Below are 23,220 nucleotides of genomic sequence, written 5' to 3'. Positions count from 1 at the left end.
CATTTAACATGGGCATGGTCTACTCACTGTAAAGGTGCTGTACAGAGAATTTAAAAAAACCGTCTCTGCCTCAAGATCATCTCTGCTAATCTAGGAGTCATTATGGGCACAGCAATATCTCATGTAGCCTTGGGAATGAGAAGCTGTTTCACTGAGAGAGTGGAGATGATTGCCATGAAACCAGAGCTCTTCCCTATTGTCTTTCTGGTTTTGCTATAAGCTGTTTAATGTCCTCCTGGCCACCAGGAGAGAGGAGCAAAATCTTGGGGCCTGATCTTCACCTGGGGTAAATCTAAATAACTCCCATTAAGTAACGGACTGATGTTGATTTGCCACAGCTGAAGATCTGGCTGTTTAATTAATGCCCATCTAGCAGCCCAGCACCCTTCCTGGCACAAGCAATTTCGTGTCTGAAATGGGAGGGAGTCAAAGTCCCAGAATAGTTTAGATGTGTTGGCCCAGATGAGCATTCTTTTTGGACAGGTTTCCCTTCTCTCATTGTGCTGCCTGCAGAGCTGGACTCCCAGACTTTTAAATTGACTCTTTTGAAGCAAGCACTGCAATTTTTGGCTAGCTTTGATGCTGCACGTGCAGGGCTTTATTAGTTTAGTCTGCCATTTCCCAGGGTTAGATCTGGTGTCCGTGGCAGATGGGAACTCACTGTTATTATGGCAGCAATCGGCAGTCCTGAAGGTTTTCTTCCAAAGCTCTCCAAGGTTTACTTGGCTTTGTGTTTGCACATAACGTGCCCAGAACTCGAGCGCGTCTCTGCAGATTTATGATATTTATTATGAATCCCCATCTTTGTGCTACCTATCTCTCTATCATGGGAGATAAATGAGGCCAATATTAGACAGACAAAATAATTCACCTGATTTCCTGGGGTTGTCAATGTTGGACTCAATAATCAATGGTGCTATTTTTTCAAGTTTCTTGAGTGCCTGGTCTTAAAGATTCTGAAATATGAGGAAGTAGTAGGAAAGCTTGCAAAAAGAGATGAACAGACTGCCCCCTCCCTTCGATCCACAGGCATAGATTGGCAAAGCAGCAGATGTGCCATGCGTCTCCTATGCAAGGGCAGAGTCGGTCATGGAGGAGTCAAGAAAGCTGCTCACACACAGAGAGAGCCAGTTTAGTGATATCCTTACTCATGGTATCTTATGGGAAGAGTGCAGGGGACTGGACCATATAAACTCTCAAGGTCGCTTCCAGTCCTACGACTGAGTGTATAGTTCTATGCTAAAACTGTATTATAATTTTCAACTGCTAAGTGGCACAGTGCATAACATCCCTTATCAGAGATAGTAACAGCATACCTAGCCGTGTTCTAAGGTATCTTAAAAAGAACACATATCTTGGATCTCTGTAGCCAGCCAAATTCTGGTACAGAAGTCTGACCTGCCAGTAGCATCCCTGCAATCTCTCTTGTACAAGGAGCACATGACACTTTGCAGCAGGGGCTTTTTGTCAGTTTGCAAAGGCACTGTTCAGTGTAGCAGTGGCCAAGAGTTAGCAATGACTTCATATTTGTTCTCGTCTCCTGTTTCCTTGAAGCTCTGAGAAATTGTCATGGAAAAGCAAAATAAAAACGTTATGGTGAACCCACTGGAGGTGGGATGGAGGAATCTTCCAATGCTGTGAACTTATTGTTTTGGAAGGACAACAGTACTGTGCTCTGTGGTGCTGTTAATTGTCCTTTAAGGAAGTAAATTTATTACCCTTTGCATCAGTTTCCCTCAAAAATGTTTCCATTCTTGCTAAGCCATAAATGCTGCACTGATGAAAAAGTGTATTAGATGAACTGCAGCAAACCCACTATGCTGGGAGAGAATCAGAGACTCCAGCATCAAAATCACAGGACCCGCCACTAGAACTAAAGTGATAGTTCTATAGGTGAGTAGGTAGTGAGCAGTTATCGTGTAATACAGGGGTTCCCAAACTGTGGGCCTGGAACCCCAAGTGGATTGTGACCCCCATTTTAATGGCGTCACCAAGGCTGGTGTTAGAATTACTGGGTCCCAGGGCCCAAGCCCATGCCCCACCACCAGGGCTGAAACTGAAGCCCGAGTCCCACTGCCCAGGGCTAAAGTTACATGCCCCCCCACCCAAGACAGAATCCCTTGGGCTTCAGCTTTGGCCCCACCTGACCCAGCCCAGTCTTCAGTCACCAATTGTGGGGTCGTGTAGTAATTTTTGTTTTCAGAAGGGGGTCACGGTGCAATGAAATTTGAGAACAGCTGTTCTAAGAGGATCAGCCATTCAAGGGAGACACTCATTTTTCTTCAATGGTAAAAAACTCCACCTCCAGAGCTCAGATTCTGTAGTGCTGGGGGCTGTATCAGTACCTAGATACCAGGCTGAATTCCCATAGAGAGAAGGCAGTCATCTGTGCACCCATATCTGGGTCGAAAGTGGTGGGGGTTAGGAACTGATTACACGGTCTTTGAAAGAAAAACTCCTTACCTGAGTGTTTCCTTGATGGCAGCTTTGAGCAGCCGCACGGCTTTCAACATCTTCAGCATATCGCCCTGTGCTGCCTGTCTGGCTGCAAAGATCTCCGCCCGCAGCTGCTCCTGCACTACTGGAGTGCGAGCCAGTTCGAACATGGCCCACTGGAGGGTGATGGAGGTCTAGAGGAGGGCACAGAGGATGGTCATGGGGGTCTGAAGCAGGGCACAGGGGAACATCCTAGAACTCAACACCAGATATGTTCTGACCCTAGGTATGTTGCTCTACGGGTGAGCCATGCATACCACATCACCTCTCTGTGCCTCAGTTTCTCTTCTTGACAAGGTTGTGTGGCTTTAATGAAGCACCTTGTACTGCTCAGAGAAGGGCCCCCCCCCCACTATATTTCTGAAATGTTATGGGCCGGGACTTTTAGAAGAGCCTATGGGATTGAGGCACCCAGGTGCCAGAACTCCAATTCTAAACTCTCAACGTTAGACATTCTTTGCCTTGTGTACCTCACCGGGAGCATCCTCCTTTGAGGAGCAGTATGGGAAAGCCAGTGTGGGAAATGTCATCAGAGGGGAGCCAGGATATGGAAACAGGGAACTATGTTGAGGTTCCATCATTGGTCAGTAGTGAAACGCCAGGTCCAAGCTGATAATGAATGCTCTCTCCTAATCCTTCTAGTACACAGCAATTACCAGAGATATTGTAATATCGCTGGCACGTTCTACAGAGAGAGAGAGCACCCTTTAACCCTTCAAATTTCTCATCTGTATATAATTATGATATTATATATAAAGTTTGCCTTGTAACACAAGAGGGAAAGTCATTTCTCTAACCATATATGTTTATCATTAATGCATGTGAGGTTATAAGAATTGTGTTGTATGGTTATTACTAAAATATGCTGTAAATTGGGGAATCAACCAGATATTAGGCCCGCAGAGGCAACAGCAAGGAAAAAAAACAACGCCATTCTCCAGCAAGAGAGCTACAATGCAATGATTCACCTGCATAAAGCCACATCAGGGGAATTGCTCTACTTGCCTGGAAACTCAGCAATGCCCCCCCCCCAGACATGCCTAGACTTGTGTTTTCCAGGCACATGGACTGAGGGTAAAAAAAAAAAAAAAAAAAAAAAAAAAAAGAGAGAGAGAGTGGACACATACTGTGCCCTTCTCCTGCCCTAATCTACCCTGGAAAAACCCAAGACATGGTGAAGACAAGACTCCAAGACAGGAGATTGGCCCAGGTTTAAGGAGCAGACCTGTATATTAAGGACTGCACTATCCAGTGGGTTGAGAAAAGCTGCTTAATCTAGATGTTGCCCAGTCTAATTGGGTTGAGAGTTTAAACTGCATGCTTATATTTTATTTCTTTTCGTAACTAACTCTAACTTTTTGCCTGTCACTTAATATCACTTAAAATCCATCTTTTATCATGAAGAAATTTATTTTACTGCTTATCTTTACAAGTGAATTTGTGTGAAGTGTGGGTACAAAGGCTAGTGTACATCCACTTTCCATTGTCGAGCAGTGCAAGATTGTATATTCCTGAGGTACAGTGCTGAGCTCTGGTGCCTTTCTCTGTGTGATTAATGAATGGCTCTGAAAGCATTAATGCAATCTAGCTTGCTGTGGGGCCTGCACATGTGGTTGTGCTGAGTTATAACAGCACCTGGAGGGGTTGCTGCTGGTCACAAGCAAGACATTGTGAGTGAGAGCCCAGGCTGCAGAGTGGTTCCACAGTCTGAGGCTGCACCCCAAGGGGTATGGTCACAATCGACACTACAACAATGGCACTCTCCCCAATCCCCGAGGCTCATCCTTACTGTGTCTACCCCTCCTGCCATCATCTCTGTCACGTTCGATTTGATGTCATCGATGGGTAGCTTGTCCTGTACTAAGAGGCTGGACAGGATGCCAGTATATTCCTTGGTATTTTCTCGGTCCAGCCGAAGCTGTCGGTAGATGTTCTGTATGCACTTGTCAGCTGGGAAAAGGGGGAGGGAAATAGGGAGAAAAAAGGAAAGCAGTAAATGCAGCACCTAGTAATATAGCTATGAGGGCCCATCCCTCCTCCCACTCCCCATGCCACCATACTCACCTCTGAGCCCCTGAGTATCCTGAATATGCTAAACTGCTGTCACGGAACGCCGTTTTAATAGCATCTCTGAAGCCAAAGGATCTCACCAGTCCCCAGCAAAAAGCGGTGAAGCTTTCCCATGGGATATAATTTAGCTTTCCAAGACTGGCCAGCTCTGGCTAGAATCTGGTCCGCAAGGACACTATGGGGAATCCCGCACTTTCCTGACACTTTGTGTCTTTCCTATAATTTCCCAGCTGAGGTCATTTGAGTTAGCCGTTCTGCACCATAGAAAACTCCACCAGCTCTGCAGCAGAGCTAGCCCTGCTGCCTTCCATCTAAGAGACCCTAGCAATACATCAGAACCCTCAGAATAGCAAGAAACAAGTATCTTGCCAGACTCACCTGTTCCTATGAGCAAAAATTATTTTCTATGTAAATCCATTCTTTTCCCTCCATGATGTTCCCACAACTTCTCATCTGTTGCAGTATCATATTGAGTCTAGGCCATTCCACATAACAGCCTTACCGCATAACGCCCCTGCTCTAGCCAGCAGCCTTAGTCTAAGCTGGGTGGGATCTATGCAGCAGTGCACATGAGCTCTCACCATGCCTGAAAATCACATCCCAGGCCTGCACATGGTCCCGCCAGGTCTTAGAGTTGATCCTGCAGAGCATGCTGGGCGGGATGTAAAGCATGGGTGACGTGGTGTGGAACATCATGGTCACAGCATCGATGAACTTCTGCGCCTCGGGGTCAATGAAATCCTGCAGGAGCCCGAGGCGTGCTCCATACAGGACGTTGCACACGGCTGCAGGGGCAAGGGTTAGGGTTAGTACCCAAACATTCCGCAAAATGTGACTCTGGGGTGATTTGAGGCCATTGGCCACAAGCACCTTCATTATGCAGTATGTTTATATGCAGGGCTGGGGTAATGCTCTCTATTAAGGGTACACAGGCAACCGTAAATCTAGCGTTTTCTAGCTTCCAAGAGCTTGGCTTTACAATCTTAATGTATTTTTATGTAGTTCTATCGCATGTAATATATAGTGTCTCTTATCCAATATCTTCCCGATAAGAACATCTTATCCAAGTTCTTCCTGCCAGAGACGGGCCATTTCTACTCATCTCTAGTCCAGCACGAACATATGCACAGGGCTGAAATGCAGCCACCTTTGGGGTGCAATGGTAGTATTTCTGGGCCAGCAGTCACCGCACAACAGTACAGAACACAAAGAAAGAGCACCTTTTTGTAGCTCAGGCTGCAGGAAGAGTCTGGTGAGGCAGGATGACTCCAGCTGAAATTTGGTCAGAACTCTGGAGCCATCAACTCTATGCTTGGGGAAAGTGCCATGAGTAGCTAGAGAAACAGTTCAGCTGCCATCTGGTGTAAATTGATGTATTTCCATTGATCTCCGTGGCGCTGTGGTGATTTAAACCAGCTGCGGATGTGGTCATATATATTTCATCCACAAGATATTCAGACATGATAGCGAGAGAGCATCTGGATGATCCTTATGGAACCTCGCATTGCATTAAGAGGCATAAGGCTAGAGGCATAAGGCTAGACGCTTACTGATTTTAACCCATGGGGTTTGTTTCATGCTAAGAGCTTCCACTGAAGGTCACTTGGGTGCTCATCCAAACAGATTTTCCTAAGCAGAAAGGATGGATTTTCCACCTCCTAAGGGCGTTCAGACCTTATAGGTGTGGTTCAACCACTTCTAATGATAGGCCATTTGCAAAGTCATAGGAATCAGTGGCATGTCTGGGGTGGCTGGATTTAGGCACTAGTGCAAACTGAACTCAGCAGTAGCTTTTCTCTGCTTCCCCCAGATGCCCCCACTGAGCCAATGAAACCCCACAGGCAACGGCAGCATGTCAGCCCAGCCCACTCACACTCCAGGGCGAAGCGGAACAGCTCATTGGTAAGGTCGGCCGTCCACCTTCCCCGGCCACTCTTCTCGATCTGGACTCGCACCCTCTTGACAAAGTCCTCACCCACCTCATTCAACAGGGGCACAAAGCAGTCGATCACCTTCAGAGACAGGACCTCTTTATTCAGAACGAGGCGGTCGGAGCGCCAGGCCTCCCCCTTCCTGGGAAAAATAAAAGGAAGATCAGTCACATCACTGTGTTCCCTGAGATATCCAGCCTTTCAGGGCAGGGCACAGTATACGCCCATTCCTCGGCCCTACACCTAGCCCCTACCCATCACTCCAACCCTCCTCATCTCGCCCACAAAGCAACACAGAGTGATTTTCCCTGCGTGGCACCCACTGCTTCCTGTCCAGCTGCCATGCCCTTGCTGGTCTGTTCCCATGTGAATTCCCTCGCAGACCTTGAGTAACATGTTCCAGGCCAGAGTCCTGGCCTGACAATCACACGGGTCCTAGCAGCAGGGATGCAAGTTGCATGGGGAGTGTAAGCTAGGATAAAGCAGGCTTTCCATGACAGGCAGGTTGGCATGTACTCAAGTTAATAGACCAGACCTGTCTCTCTGCTACTGGTAAACCTACCTAACCCACCTGAGCCTCAGACAGTTTCCTAAGAATTAGGTGCCCAACCCACTTTGCTCCCCAGCTGATGCTCCAAATTCAGGGCATCACTATGACAATGCTCCTCTTTTCACATCATGCTACATCTCCTCCCTTCCTAGATCACAACATAAAAGTGAGCCCAGTTACCTTTGTCATTAGAAAAGGGATCTCCACTCTCACCCAACTTCTACATTGACTCTACCTTTGTAAGATTCATTCCCCCCCGCCCCCCCCCCCCCCGAGTTTCTCTTTATATAGCCGGAAGTGACAGTCAGAAGAGGTTATAGCCCTTACTTACTTGAGAAGCACTCCATATGGCTTGTTGCGAAAGTCACGGTAGGCCACCCAAGGTGGCACCATGAACCTCTCCGGATAGTTGCCTTCCAATTTAAAGAGAGTAGCAGCATCTTCTGGGTTAATGATATTCACACTCTGGTAGAGGCCGAGTTTCTCTCTGTGACATTTGACAGGGGATCAGGACACTCCCACAAGCAAAAACTGCTGAAGACAACATAACTTCCTGACCCTGATAAATGGTGAGTAGGGCAGGGCTTGTAACTGGTACCCCATGAGTAGCAATGGGGGAAATTCAGAGCGGCCGGAGTCTCTCTGTTCAGCATCTAAAAGTCTGGCTGCTGAGCAAAACTATGAGCCCGATCCAAAGTTTGAAGTCTTTCCACTGACCCTAATGAACTCTGGATCAAATCTGAATTATGTATTTAATTAACTTGAAATATCTAAAACATGCCCATTGCACATGCCCCTGAGCATATATATTGAATGTGAAAAATGGGCCAATATCAAGACACTTATATCATAAATAACATGCTCTCAAAGGATGGTCTTTTCAGCAGCACCCAAGTGACAGCAGGGTAAAATCCCATTGACTCCCAATAAGACATATACTCCAAAATCACTTGGCCAGTCTGGCTGCAAAGGGTTTTTGACGAGCCCTTAACAAGTGCTTCACAATCTAAATGGGATTACGACTGCCGACTGCACTCAGTGACCCAAGAGGTCTCTTCCCTTCTGTTTTTAATACTTCTGCATTTGTTTAATGATTAATGTATGGGATTGGCATCCAGGAGAACTGATTTCTGTTATCATATGTCCTTCTGTCCTAGGAGTGTCTTGAGGCTTGTTTAGTTGAATTGTTGATTTTGCTTGCAGTCCTTGGACAAAAGTGACCATCACAGGAGTTAGCCATGGAAATGAATTAGACTGAATGAGATGTGATTTCCTGGCCAATACAGGGGTAGCCCCAAGCTGTTCCCATTGGGAGAGTTTTCGTTAGACTTACAGTCAGGAATTTTGGTAAGTTGATTTTATTTCCTTTCTTAATATCATACCCTGTCATGATAATCCTCCTCACTGTTTGCCAAGCTAAACTGCACATAGCTAGCCAATTTAATCTTCCTCACTCAAACCTTTTGCTGCTCATCTCTGAACTGCCTTTCTTTTACCAATAGCTTGCTGATAATAATTCTGTCCAAAACTCAGCCGGACCTCATTACCATGGAATCTGAGCCCTCCATGTTCTTTGAGGTATTTGTCCTAACAACTTTGTGACAAGGGACATGTTATTCCCATTTCACAAGTGGTGTACTAAGGTATAGAGAGAGACTAATGGCCAGATTTTGAAAGATACTTAGGCATCGGTGTGCTCAGCTTTGTGAGACCTAACTGGCTGAGGAGCCTAAGTCATTCTCAAAAATAATTTAGGCACCTAGGAGTCTAAATCCTATTGGCTTTCAATGGCAATTTGGCTCCTAAAGGCATAAATCCCCTTTTCAAATTAGATTTAGGCGCCTCAATAAATTTCCTTGCTGTAACGCTGAGTGCAGCAATAGCTAAGTACCTTTACAAATCTGGACCTAAGTGATCAAATGTGAAGTCTGTATTTGAGCAGGAACACAGGTCTCCAGCATCCCAGACTAGAACCCTAACCACTGATCTACCCTTCCTCTTCTGCCTGAATACAATAAGTTGCTCAGAACCATATCTGAGTGGCACTTGCACCAATCCAAAGTATGAATTACCTGGCTGCCTTGCATGAAGCCTTTACCTCAAGTTTTAACACCTTCGGGAAAAGTACGCACTTATCAAAATGCTGGGCTTAACCCTCCCTATGCCTCAGTTTTCCCACCTGTAAAGGAGGGGTAATAAGTTACCTACCACCTAGGGAGACAGTGAGGCTTAATCTGTGAATGTGCTTTGACATCCTGGGCTACCTGTTGGGTTTAGTGGTGCAGCTGCTCTGGCTCTGTAACACTTAGTGTGATCAAGGGGTGATCAGCATGGGAAAGGATCATTCTTCCTGTCTGCCCAGTGCACACACTGAAGAATTTGAGGACACTGCATTGTGGCTTTGGAGCCACAGACTGAGTCTCTGTTGGACAAAAGGGGTGTGCAGCCTTCAGAACTCAGCCAGAATTCCCCCGTAGCACTGAGGTGGAAACTATGTCACCTGTTTCAAGAAGGATCTATTTCCCCTCTAGCCCTTCATGCTGGCTCAGCTCCTCTAACTGGCAGAGAGCCATGGTGGCATCTTCCATTTCCCCCAAAACAACCTCTTTGGGAAGGCTGGCATGGTACCTGCCACTAGCCCTTCACACGGATAATGCAAGAATTATCTGTCGCTTTCCCCAGGGCCTAAGTGCAAGGGGCAGCTCCCCTTGAACACTCTGCCACATTCTGTCTTCGGGACTACATCACAGCCACATCCCACAGCCTTGTTCCATAGGGCCATCTCCTAAATGTCCTTCCTAAGGGTCTGATCCTGGGAGCTGCTGACACCTGCAACTCCAAAACCGTGGGAATTGCCGGAGATCAACACCAGCCAAGATCAGACTCTAGTTACCAAGGGAAAACACCTATTACCTCCAAAGGGAGCTGAGCAAAATTAAAGAATGCGGCTTCAGGATCAGGCCCGTGCACACTAAACTAGCCCCAACTGTGTAACAGATATACAAGATAGTGGATGAAATCCATAAGCCTAAGTCTAGGGGGGAATTTGGGCCCATGAGGTTGTCTCATAACTAAAATAACCCTTGAGCTAGAGAGATACCGGTGATATAAGGCCACCACCTCAGCTGGTGTAAATGGAAACAGCCCCGTTGCAAACTGTAGAACTTCCCTGACTTTTGTTAGCTGAGGATCTGGCCCATAGCCTTGTACTAAGTACAGTTTGGAGAGAAGTTTGTAAACAGTCCTAAAGATTCTGCCAGCTAAGAGAGTGTGATCAGAGTAACAATGAAAATGTATCAAACAATGTAAATGGCCACTTCCAACCCAGGCGGCTTTCTCGCTGCAGTTACAATCCACAAATGTTTTGATTGGCAGATTTGCCTCTTGCCCTGTTATATTAACTGGTGGCTGAGTTGGGCATGTGCTGCAATGAACAGAGTGAAATTTCACTGTGTGATGTTACATGTTCACACACGGGAGTTTTGTATTTCTGCCCATCCCCACATCATCTGAGCTCCTAGATGTACAAACCCACATGGAGAGAAAGGGTGGACTTCTATTTAAGCCACCAGCTGACACTGGTGCAGATCAGATACTTGCATGGTCTTTCAGACCTGAACCTGCTAGACTATTAGTATTCCAGTCGCTGTAATCAGGGTCCCTCTGTGCTGAGGGGGAGTGGGGGGGGGGGCTGGTGGAAAGACCTTACCATATCAATAGACAAAGGGTAGGTGGACAAACTGAGGCACAAAGAGGCCAGTGACTTGCCCACTATCATGCAGCAACTCAGTACCAGACCAGGTCGCCTCACGCCCAGTCCTAATCCACTAGCTTAACACAATGTTCCTCAGTTTACACTACTAGAGTTGGATACCTGGGGGACAGATGTAAAAGCAGATCTAAATGGAGGGGCAGATAGATAAGATTGTCCCACAAGTGACTGAGAACCCAAGTTTCCAGTCTCCTGCTCTATTCCCTACCCACTAGACCATGGTACCTCAAAACCATACCTATATACACCGTGATCCCCACATATTCTTTTATGCCACTGAGCTACCTTTAGCAGGAATTTGCAGAGCCTCACAGCTTCTTACCTGTAAATGGGTCCAAACTTCTGGAACTTGTGGATCATGATGTTGTGGACATTGTGGAAACCACCCTCCTGCCAGAAGTGAAAGAGGTTAAGCCAGCCTGTTCTCCAGTTGCCTGGAAGCTCTCTGAAGGGTCGGACCACCTTCCGTTGGAGGGAAGGAGGGTAAACCTCGCCAACAGCTGTGTAAGCCCGGCGGTAGGCAGGAGCCTGGCCTTCCTCAGTAGGGGAGAGGATCCACAGGCTGCTGGGACTGGCTAAAGCTGGCAAACGCAACCCACCCCTGGCTAACATGGCTCTCAGGGAAGGGAGAACAAAACAGACAAATCACCTCGTTAGTGAAATTCCTTTAGACAGGCACATGCTCAACTAGGCTTGCTCTTATATTAACACAGTCTCTGTCAAGGACTAGCCAGTTGAATCATTGCTGCTGTCCTTGCCTCCATATCACTCTAATTATAGTAATGGCAATGGAAGGTTAGTGAAAGCCACGCCCATAGGAATGCAGGAGTAACGGAGGAGCAAGGTAGGAGGGTGGAAGTGGCTGGCTACTCCCACTTCTATTCCTAATGAGAAGGCTCAGAAATGTATTTCTTTGCATGTGATAGAAATCTCCTTCAGATCAGCTAGCTAACCCTAAACTTTGATGATCCAACAGTGCTGGTGAGGTTGCTTTGGTAGGATTTCCTGGAAGAGGGTTGGCTCATATGTTTGGAGGAAAGAGGAGGGGGCCACAGCACAAGGACCAAAACCCAGATCCTCAAAGACACGTTCCTAACTGCTATTGAATTTAAAGCGCTACATAATTACAGTACAAATAACACCACCACCTACCTCTTTTAATAATTAGATCTCAAAGCACTTGTCAAGGTTCCTCCCCCACTCTGAATTCTAGGGTACAGATGTGGGGACCTGCATGAAAAAACCTCCTAAGCTTACCTTTACCAGCTTAGGTCAAAACTTCCCCAAGGTACAAAATATTCCCCCCCGTTGTCCTTGGACTGGCCGCTACCACCACCAAACTAATACTGGTTACTGGGGAAGAGCTGTTTGGACGCGTCTTTCCCCCCAAAATACTTCCCAAAACCCTGCACCCCACTTCCTGGACAAGGTTTGGTAAAAAGCCTCACCAATTTGCCTAGGTGACTACAGACCCAGACCCTTGGATCTGAGAACAATGAAAAAGCATTCAGTTTTTTACAAGAAGACTTTTAATAAAAAATAGAAGTAAATAGAAATAAAGAAATCCCCCCTGTAAAATCAGGATGGTAGATATCTTACAGGGTAATTAGATTAAAAAAACATAGAGAACCCCTCTAGGCAAAACCTTAAGTTACAAAAAAGATACACAGACAGAAATAGTTATTCTATTCAGCACAATTCTTTTCTCAGCCATTTAAAGAAATCATAATCTAACACATACCTAGCTAGATTACTTACTAAAAGTTCTAAGACTCCATTCCTGTTCTGTCCCTGGCAAGAGCAGCATACAGACAGACACAGACCCTTTGTTTCTCTCCCTCCTCCCAGCTTTTGAAAGTATCTTGTCTCCTCATTGGTCATTTTGGTCAGGTGCCAGCGAGGTTACCTTTAGCTTCTTAACCCTTTACAGGTGAGAGGAGCTTTCCCCTGGCCAGGAGGGATTTCAAAGGGGTTTACCCTTCCCTTTATATTTATGACAGCACTTTACAAAGGAGATCAGAAAACTGAGGCACAGCGAGGTAATGTGAAGCAGCAGGCCAGTCGCAGAGCTATGAATAGATCCTAGTTTCCTGACTTTTAGTCCAGTGCTCTACCCACTGTGAAGTAGTACTTTTTAAGGGATACTCTGCAATTAAAAATTGAGCTCAACCAAAATCTGCTCTGCATCTAGGGGAGAACTGGCTGTTTCAAAGCAGCCAACTCTGGTGATTTCACTGCAAGTCCTGTGACATTTGGTGTTTTTCTTAAAGTCACATCTCCAGGAGAAACTCAGCTTTTGGGTTGTTTTTTAAATAGCTGAGAAAAGCTTGAAATTGAGGAAAAAAAGGTGCACTATGAAATCTCAGGCACGAGAGGGAAGGAAAATGAAAATATATAAATCTCATTATGTTTAAGCCAATCTCATGCCTTCTGGGGGCCTGGCTCCTGATCTGGTTCCTGTTTGGAGATTGGAAATATGGCAATGAGTTCTGTTTGGCTTTGGTAAAAAACAATTTGCATTCAAGAATATTTTTCTGTTTTTGCATAGTACAAAGGTCTGAGATGTGTGGGTTTGCCAGGAAGGTTCCCCTTGAAAAACAACAACTGACTTTGACGTTTTCATGGGCTCACAGTACTCGTGCTCTCTCCTGGCTCTGTACATTCTCCCGGAGGAACCCCCTTCACTGCGACATCTGTTCTAGCGTGGTCTACTCTTTCACGGGGGGTTAAGCCATAGACAGCTCCATCTCCTGGAACTCCACCTTTCTGGAACTCAGCACGCCTGTCCCTCAGGTAGTCCACTCGGTCTGGACCCCACCCCCGGGAGTACACCCCTCCAGAGGGAATAATGCAGTCCAGATCGCTATACTGCAGTGACTCTCGGGCAGCATAAAACAGAAAGGTTTATTGAGCATATGAACCCAGCATGGGACTCTCCGTGTCCTCAGGCCCAGTATCCTGTGCTGAGGCACAGTACATCTAGGTCTGTCCTGCATCCAAGTGGGCTCTGCCTACTGTCTCTCCAGTAGAGAAACCCCCTCTTTCCAACGGAGGCATTCTATAACACCTATCAACAACCCCAGTAGCTCCTCCCTTGTGCTTTGTCTTACATCCCAGGTAAAAAGGTAAGAGGTGCCCTCTCTCATCCATCCATTGTTTCCCTCTGGCTGGAACTGGTTGGTCAGGTGGCCGGGATCCTCTCCTTTCAGCCCTTTGTCCTCCCACAGGCCAGAACTGGCTGACTGCCAAGCTGGGGTGGGACTCTTAGTCACCAGGTCACCACTTGTTAGGGAACCCCATCTCCAGGCCATTGTCCAGAGTTCCCAGATGCTAGGCGAGGTCACACCTGGTCCTCTACAACAACAAACCCTCTCTCAACAATGTGCTAAACACACAGCACACAGGGAAACTGAGACACACACACACACACACTATTCATGTAAAACACTACCAAAATCCCCAACTTTGTCACATCTCTCCTGCACTTCGAGTCTGAAGTGAGTTGGGTCACTCCAGCCAGTGAGCTGTGGAAGTTCAGGCCCCCCTCTCCAGGACAAAGCATCAGCTATAACATTCATGCTCCACCCCATATGATCATCCTGGTGGATCAGAGTCCACCTTAGGAGTTTGGCATTAGCCCTTTATCCGTTGACCATGGCAGGGTGGGTGGTCAGTGTACACCATAAAGCACCACCCAAATAGATAGAGCTGCAGCTTTTTAAGAGCCCATCCCAGGGCCAGGCATTTCTTCTCTAGGGAGGAGGAGCAGCTTCTTGCTCAGGTCCACAATGGGGTCTTTCTCCCCCTTCGTAGTGGCCTGTATCAGCACTGCACCCAGCCTACTGTCTGAGGCCTGTCAGAGAACACCCTGAAGGATTTGTCCAGATCTGGGTTTATCAGCACCAGCCCCTGGATCCGAGCCTCCTTCAGCGCACACAGTGCCCCAGCACTGTTAGGTCCAGACCACCCTTGTCTGGCTTGCCCAAATTACCAAGCTTCGTAATGGGAACTAAAGTGGGGTACAAACCTTCAGCAGTACCCTGCCATCCCATTAGCGACCCGGGCCTGTTTTTTGAATTGAGGAATAGGCCAATCTCTGGTTATCTTCACCTTGGCTGCCTCTGGCTTTGGGCAGCTGCTTCCCACCTTGTGGCCCAGGTACAACACATCTGCCACCCTCATCTTACCCTTTCCGGCCTCTACCATCCAGCCTACATCCAGGAGGCATCCCAGGCCCCTCTTCACTGGGACACTTGTTTCTCCCAGGCTGGGCTGAAGACACAGATATCATGAAAGTACACCAGGCACAGTCTTCCTCCCCGCTGTGTAACTGATCCCCCAGGCACTGGGAAGTGGCAGGCACCCCCTTGAGGCTGAAAGGTAGGACAAGGAACTCAGAGCCCTATAAGGCTGATGGGAGCAGATTTCAACCTGGCAACTGGGTCCAAAGGCACCTGCCAGTCGCCACTGGTGAGATTTGCAGTAGTGAGGAAAAGCCCATGCCACACATACCTTGTCTAAGATTTTTTTAATTCTAGGCATGGGGCAGGCATTGAACATGGTGACAGCACTGAGCTTCCAATAGTGCACACTGGCTCTGATCGACCCATCTTACTTGGGGACCAGCACCACGGATGAGTCCCAGGGGCTGGAGGATGACTGGATCACCGCTAATGCCAGCATGTCACTGTTTTCCCAGAGATTGTGAATGGGGAACACCTCCCATCCCCCCCTGGACAGCTAAATTAGTGAGCTCCCCTGATCTCTGCAGGTGGGCAGGGGTTAGCTGTTCAGAGAGGGGAAGTTATTCCAGCAGGAGGTCGGCTCCTGGCTTGGGAGAGAGAGATTCACTTTCCCCACCCTCCCACCTACACGGCTGCACCAACAGTCTCCCTGTCAAAGTACAGCTTCTTCATGTCTACATGGTACAATTGCCCAGTTGGGCCGCTCCAGTACATGACTCAGCTGGTTGCTGGTTTCACAGGGCTCTTCCCAGGCACCATGTGCACTGAGCTGAGACCCCCCCCACTTCCGGTCCCCGATCAGGCACATTGTTGTACCAGCCCTTTTGCAGTTCCTGGGCCCCAGCTAGGTTCTTCCTGACCAAACCCATGAGCTCAGTGAGCTTTCCCCAGAACGATAGTTCAGAATCCACCACTGTTTCCCCGTTTATTTCTCATCAAGTCCAGGGGTCCCCTCCTTCTCCTTCCATACACCAACTCAAAAGGGTGGACCCCTGTGAATTTCCGGGGCAGTAAATGTTCTGTACCAGCTCTCGCCGGGTGCGCTGCATCCCCTGATGTTTAGAAGAAGGGACATCCCACCGGTGGTATTTCTGGGAGACCACCAGACACGCTCTGATCACCCACATTTACTTTTCCCTCAGGGAGCCCTTTTTTAGTACTGGGTCACTTTTCTCACCTGGAGCCTTCCCTAGGATCTTGCAACACCATGGCCCACAAGGCCCGCACTTTTTCAAGGAGGGATTCTGCTGCGGTTAGTTCTAGAATTCAGCTGCTGGGTTCAGGGACCAGCCCTCATTGCTGTGCCTTAGTTTTACCACCTTGGTACAAGGCCTTGGTCTCAATCCTGTTAAGCCTTGTCCCTGGCAACTCACTCCCCACCACTGGTGGTTCCACACACCCCTGCTGGGCGGATTTCTGGTGCCAGGCCAAGTGGCCCTCCCTGACCTCAGCCACAGGCAAGGACCAGGGTGCTGTCTGGCCAGTTTTTCAGTCCATCCCCCATCAGTATCTCTGCAGGTAGCTGATCATGCACCCCAACCTCTTTTGGGCCCCCATTCAGATTTATCCTCGCTACAGGACTTTCACTGAGGGTCCGACCACCCCCAGCACCCGTGTCCCAGTGAGGGTACAGAACGAGCCTGCTGCTTTGGTTGCTGCATCAAAGCCAGTGTGAGTCTCCTCTCCCCTGTGCAGGGCTGTTGGCCCAGTCAGCTCCAGGGGCTGGCTACGGACAGGCAGATAACCAGAGCTTTGCAGTTCTTCCCACATGCTACTAGCCAGGGGGGAAAATACCCCCCTCTGTGCTGGCTGGGCCATTTTTGGGCCATTCACATGCTCACTGACGTCTGCCCTCTCCACCTTCCAATCTCTGGGTTCAGCTCTTAGGTTCACCTTTACTGGTGCAGGGTTTGGATCCTGTCTTAAAGAGACACAGTCACTTCCCACTGATCTGCCGAAGGACCCAAGAAGGTGAATGGCTGCCATCTGGGAGCCTTCCCCCAACTTACACGGCCCCTCAGCAGCTTGTGAGGTTGCACCACACCCAGAAGAGTCTTGGTCCCAGAACCTCTTCACCCCGTGAATGTCTTCCCACTGACGCCTACCTGTCATTCCCCCTGGGGATCAGAGGGGCCTGAGCCCAGGAATCACAAGCAGACATATCTGCGGGACTTGGAGTGGAAGCCCCTGTGCCTTCCCCACTCCCTTGGCCTGGCCAGCTCTGCCCCAAGAGCTGGCTGGATGACTGCTTCCCAGCTCACTCTCTCAGCCTGCATTACAGGCTGTCTTCCTTTTGCTCATTAACCCTTCGAGGGTTCTCTTGGGTGAAAATTACCTGTGTCTTTGGGCATGACACCACCTTGAATCCTTTTGCTTGAAGTAATGACATCTGAGGTCCCACAGGTCCCAAGGAGGGGATCTGCCTGTTCTGGCATTCGTGGGAACTCCCACCTTGGGCTTCCTGGAGTCTCACCTCTGAGAGGTCTCTGGGTGACTCCCCTTCTGAGTCCCCAACAGGGGGTCTCTCTCCCCACCCCATCGGCTCTCCATAACCTCAAGTCTGCCAGCGTACCTGCACCTTGCAGGGCTTTGGGCTTCTGAGAGCTGCCCCTATCCAACCAGATTAGACACATCCTCTGCGAGAGTGGACCAGCACTCTTTTCCCCCTTTCAGAGAGATATTCCCCCAGCAGGGTGGTGACCTCCTCATATGTAACGCCCAGGGTTTCTTGCGCACCCCGGAATATTTTCCTGTCTGCCTCGGAATCATTCAAACATAAGCGGCAAAGCCTGTTGGAACCTTCATAGTCCCCAGCCTCTGCACCATCCATTTGGCTGGACACTGGTATGGCCTTGGAACCAAGCATGGAGGTGAGACAGTCTGTTCGCAGGGTCAACCTGGTTCAAATCACAAGTCTTCTCACAGGTAGTGAGGTCGGCATCAATATACCTCCCGCATTGTACTGGGTCACACTTTGGACTCTAGGCTTCCTGCCAAATTGGCATCTTGGGGTCTTTCCCCACTTACCCCACAGGAGGCGCTCTGGGCCTGCCTCTCCTCCAACTCCAGTTCATGTTTTCACTGCTCCAAGCAGTCAGTTAGTCTCCGTTCCTCCGGTTCCAGCTCCTTCGCTCTCAGCTTCACAGTTTTCATCTCTTCATATCCACTGTGGGGAACCCAGGTTGGGAAGCCCTTGTCCTGGCTGGGGAAGGGGGTACAGTGGCCCCCCCGCCACTACCCCACTGCCCTGCTGCTACTCCCAGGCTCTCCGGGCATCCCGGAAGCCCTGCTAGGATCTGGAACTTGCTCCTCAGACTGGTCATTCTCTACCAGCCAGGCAACCTATAGTTCCTCGGTGAGCCTCCCAACACTCAGCCCTCTCTCCCTGCACAGACGTGCAAGGTCCCTTTTAGGAAGCTGGTTCTAGGCCCTTTCCTTGATGGCTCCTTCAATTCCCTTGTTTTATCACTGGCAGGAAACCATCTACAGGGTGCAGCCACCAACCATCCTCTGCTCCCAACTTGTTATGGACTCACAGGATTTATGCTCTCTCCGGGCTCTGTATGGTCCCTGGGAGGAACCCCCTTCATTGCAACAGCCCTTCTCGGGGGTCCACTCTCTCTCGGGGGATAAACCTCTCTGAGGCTTCAGCATGCCTGTCTCTCACATGCAGCAAAAAAAGGGAAACTGAGGCACGCACACATAATTCATGTAAAACACTACAAAAATCCCAAACTTCGTCACACCAGGCTAGTTCTTATCCAGTTAGCATGCTAACAACAGCAGTGTAACCATGGCTTCCTGGACAATGGCTTCAGCTAGTCCCCGGTATACATACCTAGGATTTCAGATGGGCTTGTACTTGGGGCAGCTATTGTGCTGCTATTTTCTGCATGCCAACTTGATCAGAATAAGCATGATATGACTTTACAATGTGAAAATTACACCTCCAGATCCAGTGTTGATGTACCTTGGGAAGTTCAAAGCACTTTACAACCATGCATGAATTTAGCCTCACATCCCCTCCACGTTAGCCCCATTCTACAGATTGGGAACCGAGGCACAGAGAGGCATCACTTTCCCACAGTCACACACCGAGGTGGGATTAGAACTGAGAGCATGCTCACCGGGATTTGCAGTCTCAGGTTAGTGCAGGGGTGGGCAAACTTTTTGGCTCGAGAGCCACATTGGGGTGCGAAACTGTATGGAGGGCTAGGTCAGAAAGGCTGTGCCTCCCCAAACAGCCTAGCCCCTTCTCCCTATCCGGCCCCTCCCACTTCCCGCCCCCCTCAGAACCCTCCCCATTCAACCCTCCCGTTTCTTGTCCCCTGACCGCCCCCTCCCAGGACCCCTGCCCCTAACCGCCCCGCAGGACTTCACCCCCTATCTAACCCCCCCCCGCTCCCCGTCCCCTGACTGCCCCCCCCAGAACCTCTGCCCTATCCAACCGCCCCCTGTTCCCCATCCCCTGACCGCCCCCTCCCAGGACCCCTGCCCCTAACCGCCCCGCAGGACTTCACCCCCTATCTAACCCCCCCGCTCCCCGTCCCCTGACTGCCCCCCCCAGAACCTCTGCCCTATCCAACCGCCCCTGTTCCCCATCCCCTGACCACCCCCTCCCAGGACCTCACCCCCATCCAACTGCCCCCTGCTCCCTGACTGCCCCCCAGGACCTCCTGCCCCTTATCCAACCCCCTGGCCTCGGCCCCCTTCTCATGCAGCTCAGAGCAGCATGTCTCGGAGCCGCGCCAGAGCCTGACATGCTGCCGCGCTGCCCTGCATGAGTGCGCATCCCCGCCACCCAGAGTGCTGCCCGCGCAGTGGCGTGGCTGCGGGGGAGGAGGGACAGCAGGGGAGGGGCCAGGGAGTAGCAGATGAGGCCCGCGGGCCATACTTTGCCCACTTCTGGGTTAGTGACATGCAAATGCAGGCTGTTTTCTGGTTTCTGATGGACACCATCCAGACCCAATGTTCCCGCTAATTTTTGATAGGCTGTGTGCACAAAACATTTCTTCTGTGCAAATTTTTGTGCGTGCGGTGTTTCGTCGTGTGCGCGGGGTTTAGGATCTGTGCGCGCACACGTGCACAGCTTAGAGGGCCCAGTGCCCAGAGCCTGAGTCAAGCAGAGACCAGGCAAAATGTGGTAATTCTGGATGAGCAATGTGGTGATTTTGGATGAGCTTTGCTTTGTCTTTCTTTGGGATTTCTGAATCCGAAATGCAAGTGTCACGGAGTGTGCGGGATTCCGAGGCCTGCACCCCTCTTCCTGGGATTCACTGTGACTCTCAGCCAGCCAGTAAAATGGAAGGTTTATTGGACAATAGGAACACAGTCTAAAACAGAGCTTGTGGGTACAACCAGGACCTCTCAGTCAAGTCCTTCTGGGGGGCAGGGAGCTTAGACCCCAGCCCTGGGGTTCCCTGCGTTCCAGCACCAAACTGAAACCAAACCCCCCCCAGCAGGCTCTCTCCTGCAGCCTTTGTCCTGTTTCCCGGGCAGAGGTGTTACCTCCCCCTCCCCCCCGGCTCAGGTTACAGGCTCTCAGCTCTCCCATCCCCAGTGAAACTCCCCTGCCACATTCCCAGGTCAACACTCCCTGCTCCCTGCTGCATCACATCTCTCCCCCCTTCGAGACTGAACTGAGCGCGATCACTCTGACCAGTGACCTGGGGAAGTTCAGGGCCCCCTCTCCGGGACAACGCATCTGCTATCATGTTGGCACTTCCCTTCACATGGACCACGTCCATGTCATAATCCTGCAGGAGCAGGCTCCACCTCAGGAATTTGGCGTTGGCTCCTTTCATCTGGAGCAGCCAGGTCAGAGGAGAGTGGTCGGTGTACACGGTGAAGTGTCGCCCAAAGAGATATGGCTCTAGTTTCTTGAGGGCCCACACCATGGCCAGGCATTCCTTCTCGATGGCTGCATAGTGTTGCTCCCGGGGTAGCAACTTCTTGCTCAGGTACCCGATGGGGTGTCTCTCCCCCTTTTCATCCTCCTGCGTTAACACCGCCCCCAGTCCCGTGTCTGAGGCGTCGGTGAACACCATAAAGGGCTTGTCAAAGTCTGGGGTTGCCAGAACTGGGCCACTGACCAGAGCCTCCTTCAGCGCCCGGAAAGCCTCCTGGCACTGCTCAGTCCAGACCAGCTTGTCTGGCTTCCCCTTCTTGCATAGCTCGGTGGTGGGGGTGGCTATGGCGCTAAAGCGGGGCACAAACCTTCGATAGTATCCTGCCAACCCAATAAAGGCTTGGACCTGCTTTTTGGTGTGGGGAGCGGGCCAGTCTCTGATCACCTCCACCTTAGCTGGTTCTGGCTTTAGGTGGCCGCTCCCCACCCGATGGCCCAGATAAGATACTTCAGCCATCCCCACCTTGCACTTCTCAGCTTTTATGGTCAGCCCAGCCTCCTGAAGTCGGTCCAGCACTTGTCTAACCTGGGACACATGGTCCTCCCAGGTCTGGCTAAAGACACAGATGTCATCAATATACGCCACGGCAAAACTCTCCATCCCCTTCAATAAGGTGGCCGGCACTCCCTTGAGGCCAAAAGGCAGGGTCAGGAACTCATAGAGCCCCAGAGGGTTGATAAAGGCTGATTTCAGCCGGGCATCTGCATCCAGCGGCACTTGCCAGTTGCCCTTTGTAAGGTCCATGGTGGTAAGGTATCGAGCTCCTCCCAATTTGTCTAGGAGCTCATCAGGCCTGGGCATGGGGTAGGCATCAGATACAGTGATGGCACTGAGGTTCCGATAGTCCACACAGAACCGGATAGACCCATCCTTTTTGGGGACCAGCACCACCGACGAGGCCTAAGGGCTGACAGATGGCTGGATCACCCCCAAAGCTAGCATGTCCCTGACCTCTCTTTCCAGGTCCTGAGCAGTTTTCCCTGTGACTCGGAAGGCGGAGCATCTTATCGGCGGGTGCGATCCTGTCTGCACCTGGTGGACAGTCAGATTGGTGAGTCAAGGCTGGTTGGAAAACAGCTGTCGGTACAGATGCAGCACTCCTCTGACCTCAGCTTGCTGGGCAGTGGTTAGCTGATCCGAGAGGGGAATTGTTTCCAGGGGTGAACCAGCTCTGGTCCCAGGGAATAGATCTCCTAAAGGGTCATCTCCCTGCTCCTCCCAATGTCCACACACGGCCAACACCACATTCCCCCTGGCATAATATGGCTTCATCATATCCACATGGTACACCCAGCGGTGGTGCGCCCGGTTAGACAGCTCCACCACATAGTTTACCCCATTTAGCTGCTTGACAACCTTGAAAGGGCCCTCCCAGGCGGCCTGTAGTTTGTTCTTTCTCACAGGGATGAGAACCATCACCTGATCCCCGCTGGCGTAGGCATGGGCCCGTGCCGTGCAGTCATACCAGACCTTCTGCTTCTTCTGGGCTCTGGCCAGATTCTCCCTGGCCAGGTCCATGAGTTCAGCAAGTCTCTCTTGGAAGATCAGGACATACTCCACCACTGACTCTCCATTGGGAGTGGCCTTCCCCTTCCACTCATCTCCCATCAGGTCCAAGGGGCCCCTTACCCTCCTTCCATATAACAGTTCAAAAGGCGAAAATCCGGTAGACTCTTGGGGTACCTCCCTGTACGTGAACAGCAGGTGAGGTAAGTACCTGTCCCAATCCTGTGGGTGCTGGTTCATAAAGGTTTTCAGCATCATCTTTAGCATCCCACTGAACCTCTTCACCAGCCCACTGGACTGGGGGTGATAAGCTGAGGCCCAGTTGTGCCGGACCTCACATTTCTCCCACAAGCACCGGAGCAGGGCTGACATGAAGTTGGATCCTTGGTCTGTCAAGGCTTCCTTGGGGAACCCCACTCGGCTGAAAATGGTCAGGAGCGCATCTGCCAAGCTGTCTGCTTCAATGGAAGCTAAGGGCACTGCCTTGGGATAGCGGGTGGCAAAATCAACTACCACCAGGATGTATTTTTTCCCCGACCGGGTTGTCTTGCTGAGAGGTCCCACTATGTCCATGGCCACCTTCTGGAAAGGTTTCTCTATGATGGGCAAAGGCAAAGGCAAAGGCAAAGGCAAAGGCAAAGGTACAGTAGCTTGTGGTGATACTTCTGGGGGACCACCAGCTGCCTCCTGATCCCACAGGACTCCACTTCCCCTGGGGGAGCCCATTCTCAGTACAGGAACC

General features: G+C 50.1%; 1 protein-coding gene across 1 annotated transcript in view; it reads right to left on the bottom strand.

The window, feature by feature from the left end:
- CYP11A1 (cytochrome P450 family 11 subfamily A member 1) overlaps positions 1-23,220 on the bottom strand; it is a 73,336-nt gene that overhangs the window by 9,554 nt on the left and 40,562 nt on the right. Inside the window, exons 5-10 of the mRNA XM_077827710.1 lie at positions 11,142-11,209; positions 7,379-7,534; positions 6,440-6,639; positions 5,148-5,351; positions 4,286-4,446; positions 2,464-2,630 (exon numbers count right to left, since the gene is read on the bottom strand). Of these exons, the coding sequence (XP_077683836.1) occupies positions 2,464-2,630; positions 4,286-4,446; positions 5,148-5,351; positions 6,440-6,639; positions 7,379-7,534; positions 11,142-11,209 (956 nt within the window). The remainder of the gene's footprint in view (positions 1-2,463; positions 2,631-4,285; positions 4,447-5,147; positions 5,352-6,439; positions 6,640-7,378; positions 7,535-11,141; positions 11,210-23,220) is intronic.

Source organism: Eretmochelys imbricata, chromosome 10, assembly GCF_965152235.1.
Source record: "Eretmochelys imbricata isolate rEreImb1 chromosome 10, rEreImb1.hap1, whole genome shotgun sequence".
NCBI classification, from domain to species: domain Eukaryota; kingdom Metazoa; phylum Chordata; order Testudines; family Cheloniidae; genus Eretmochelys; species Eretmochelys imbricata.
This window is presented reverse-complemented; position numbering and strand designations above follow the sequence as displayed.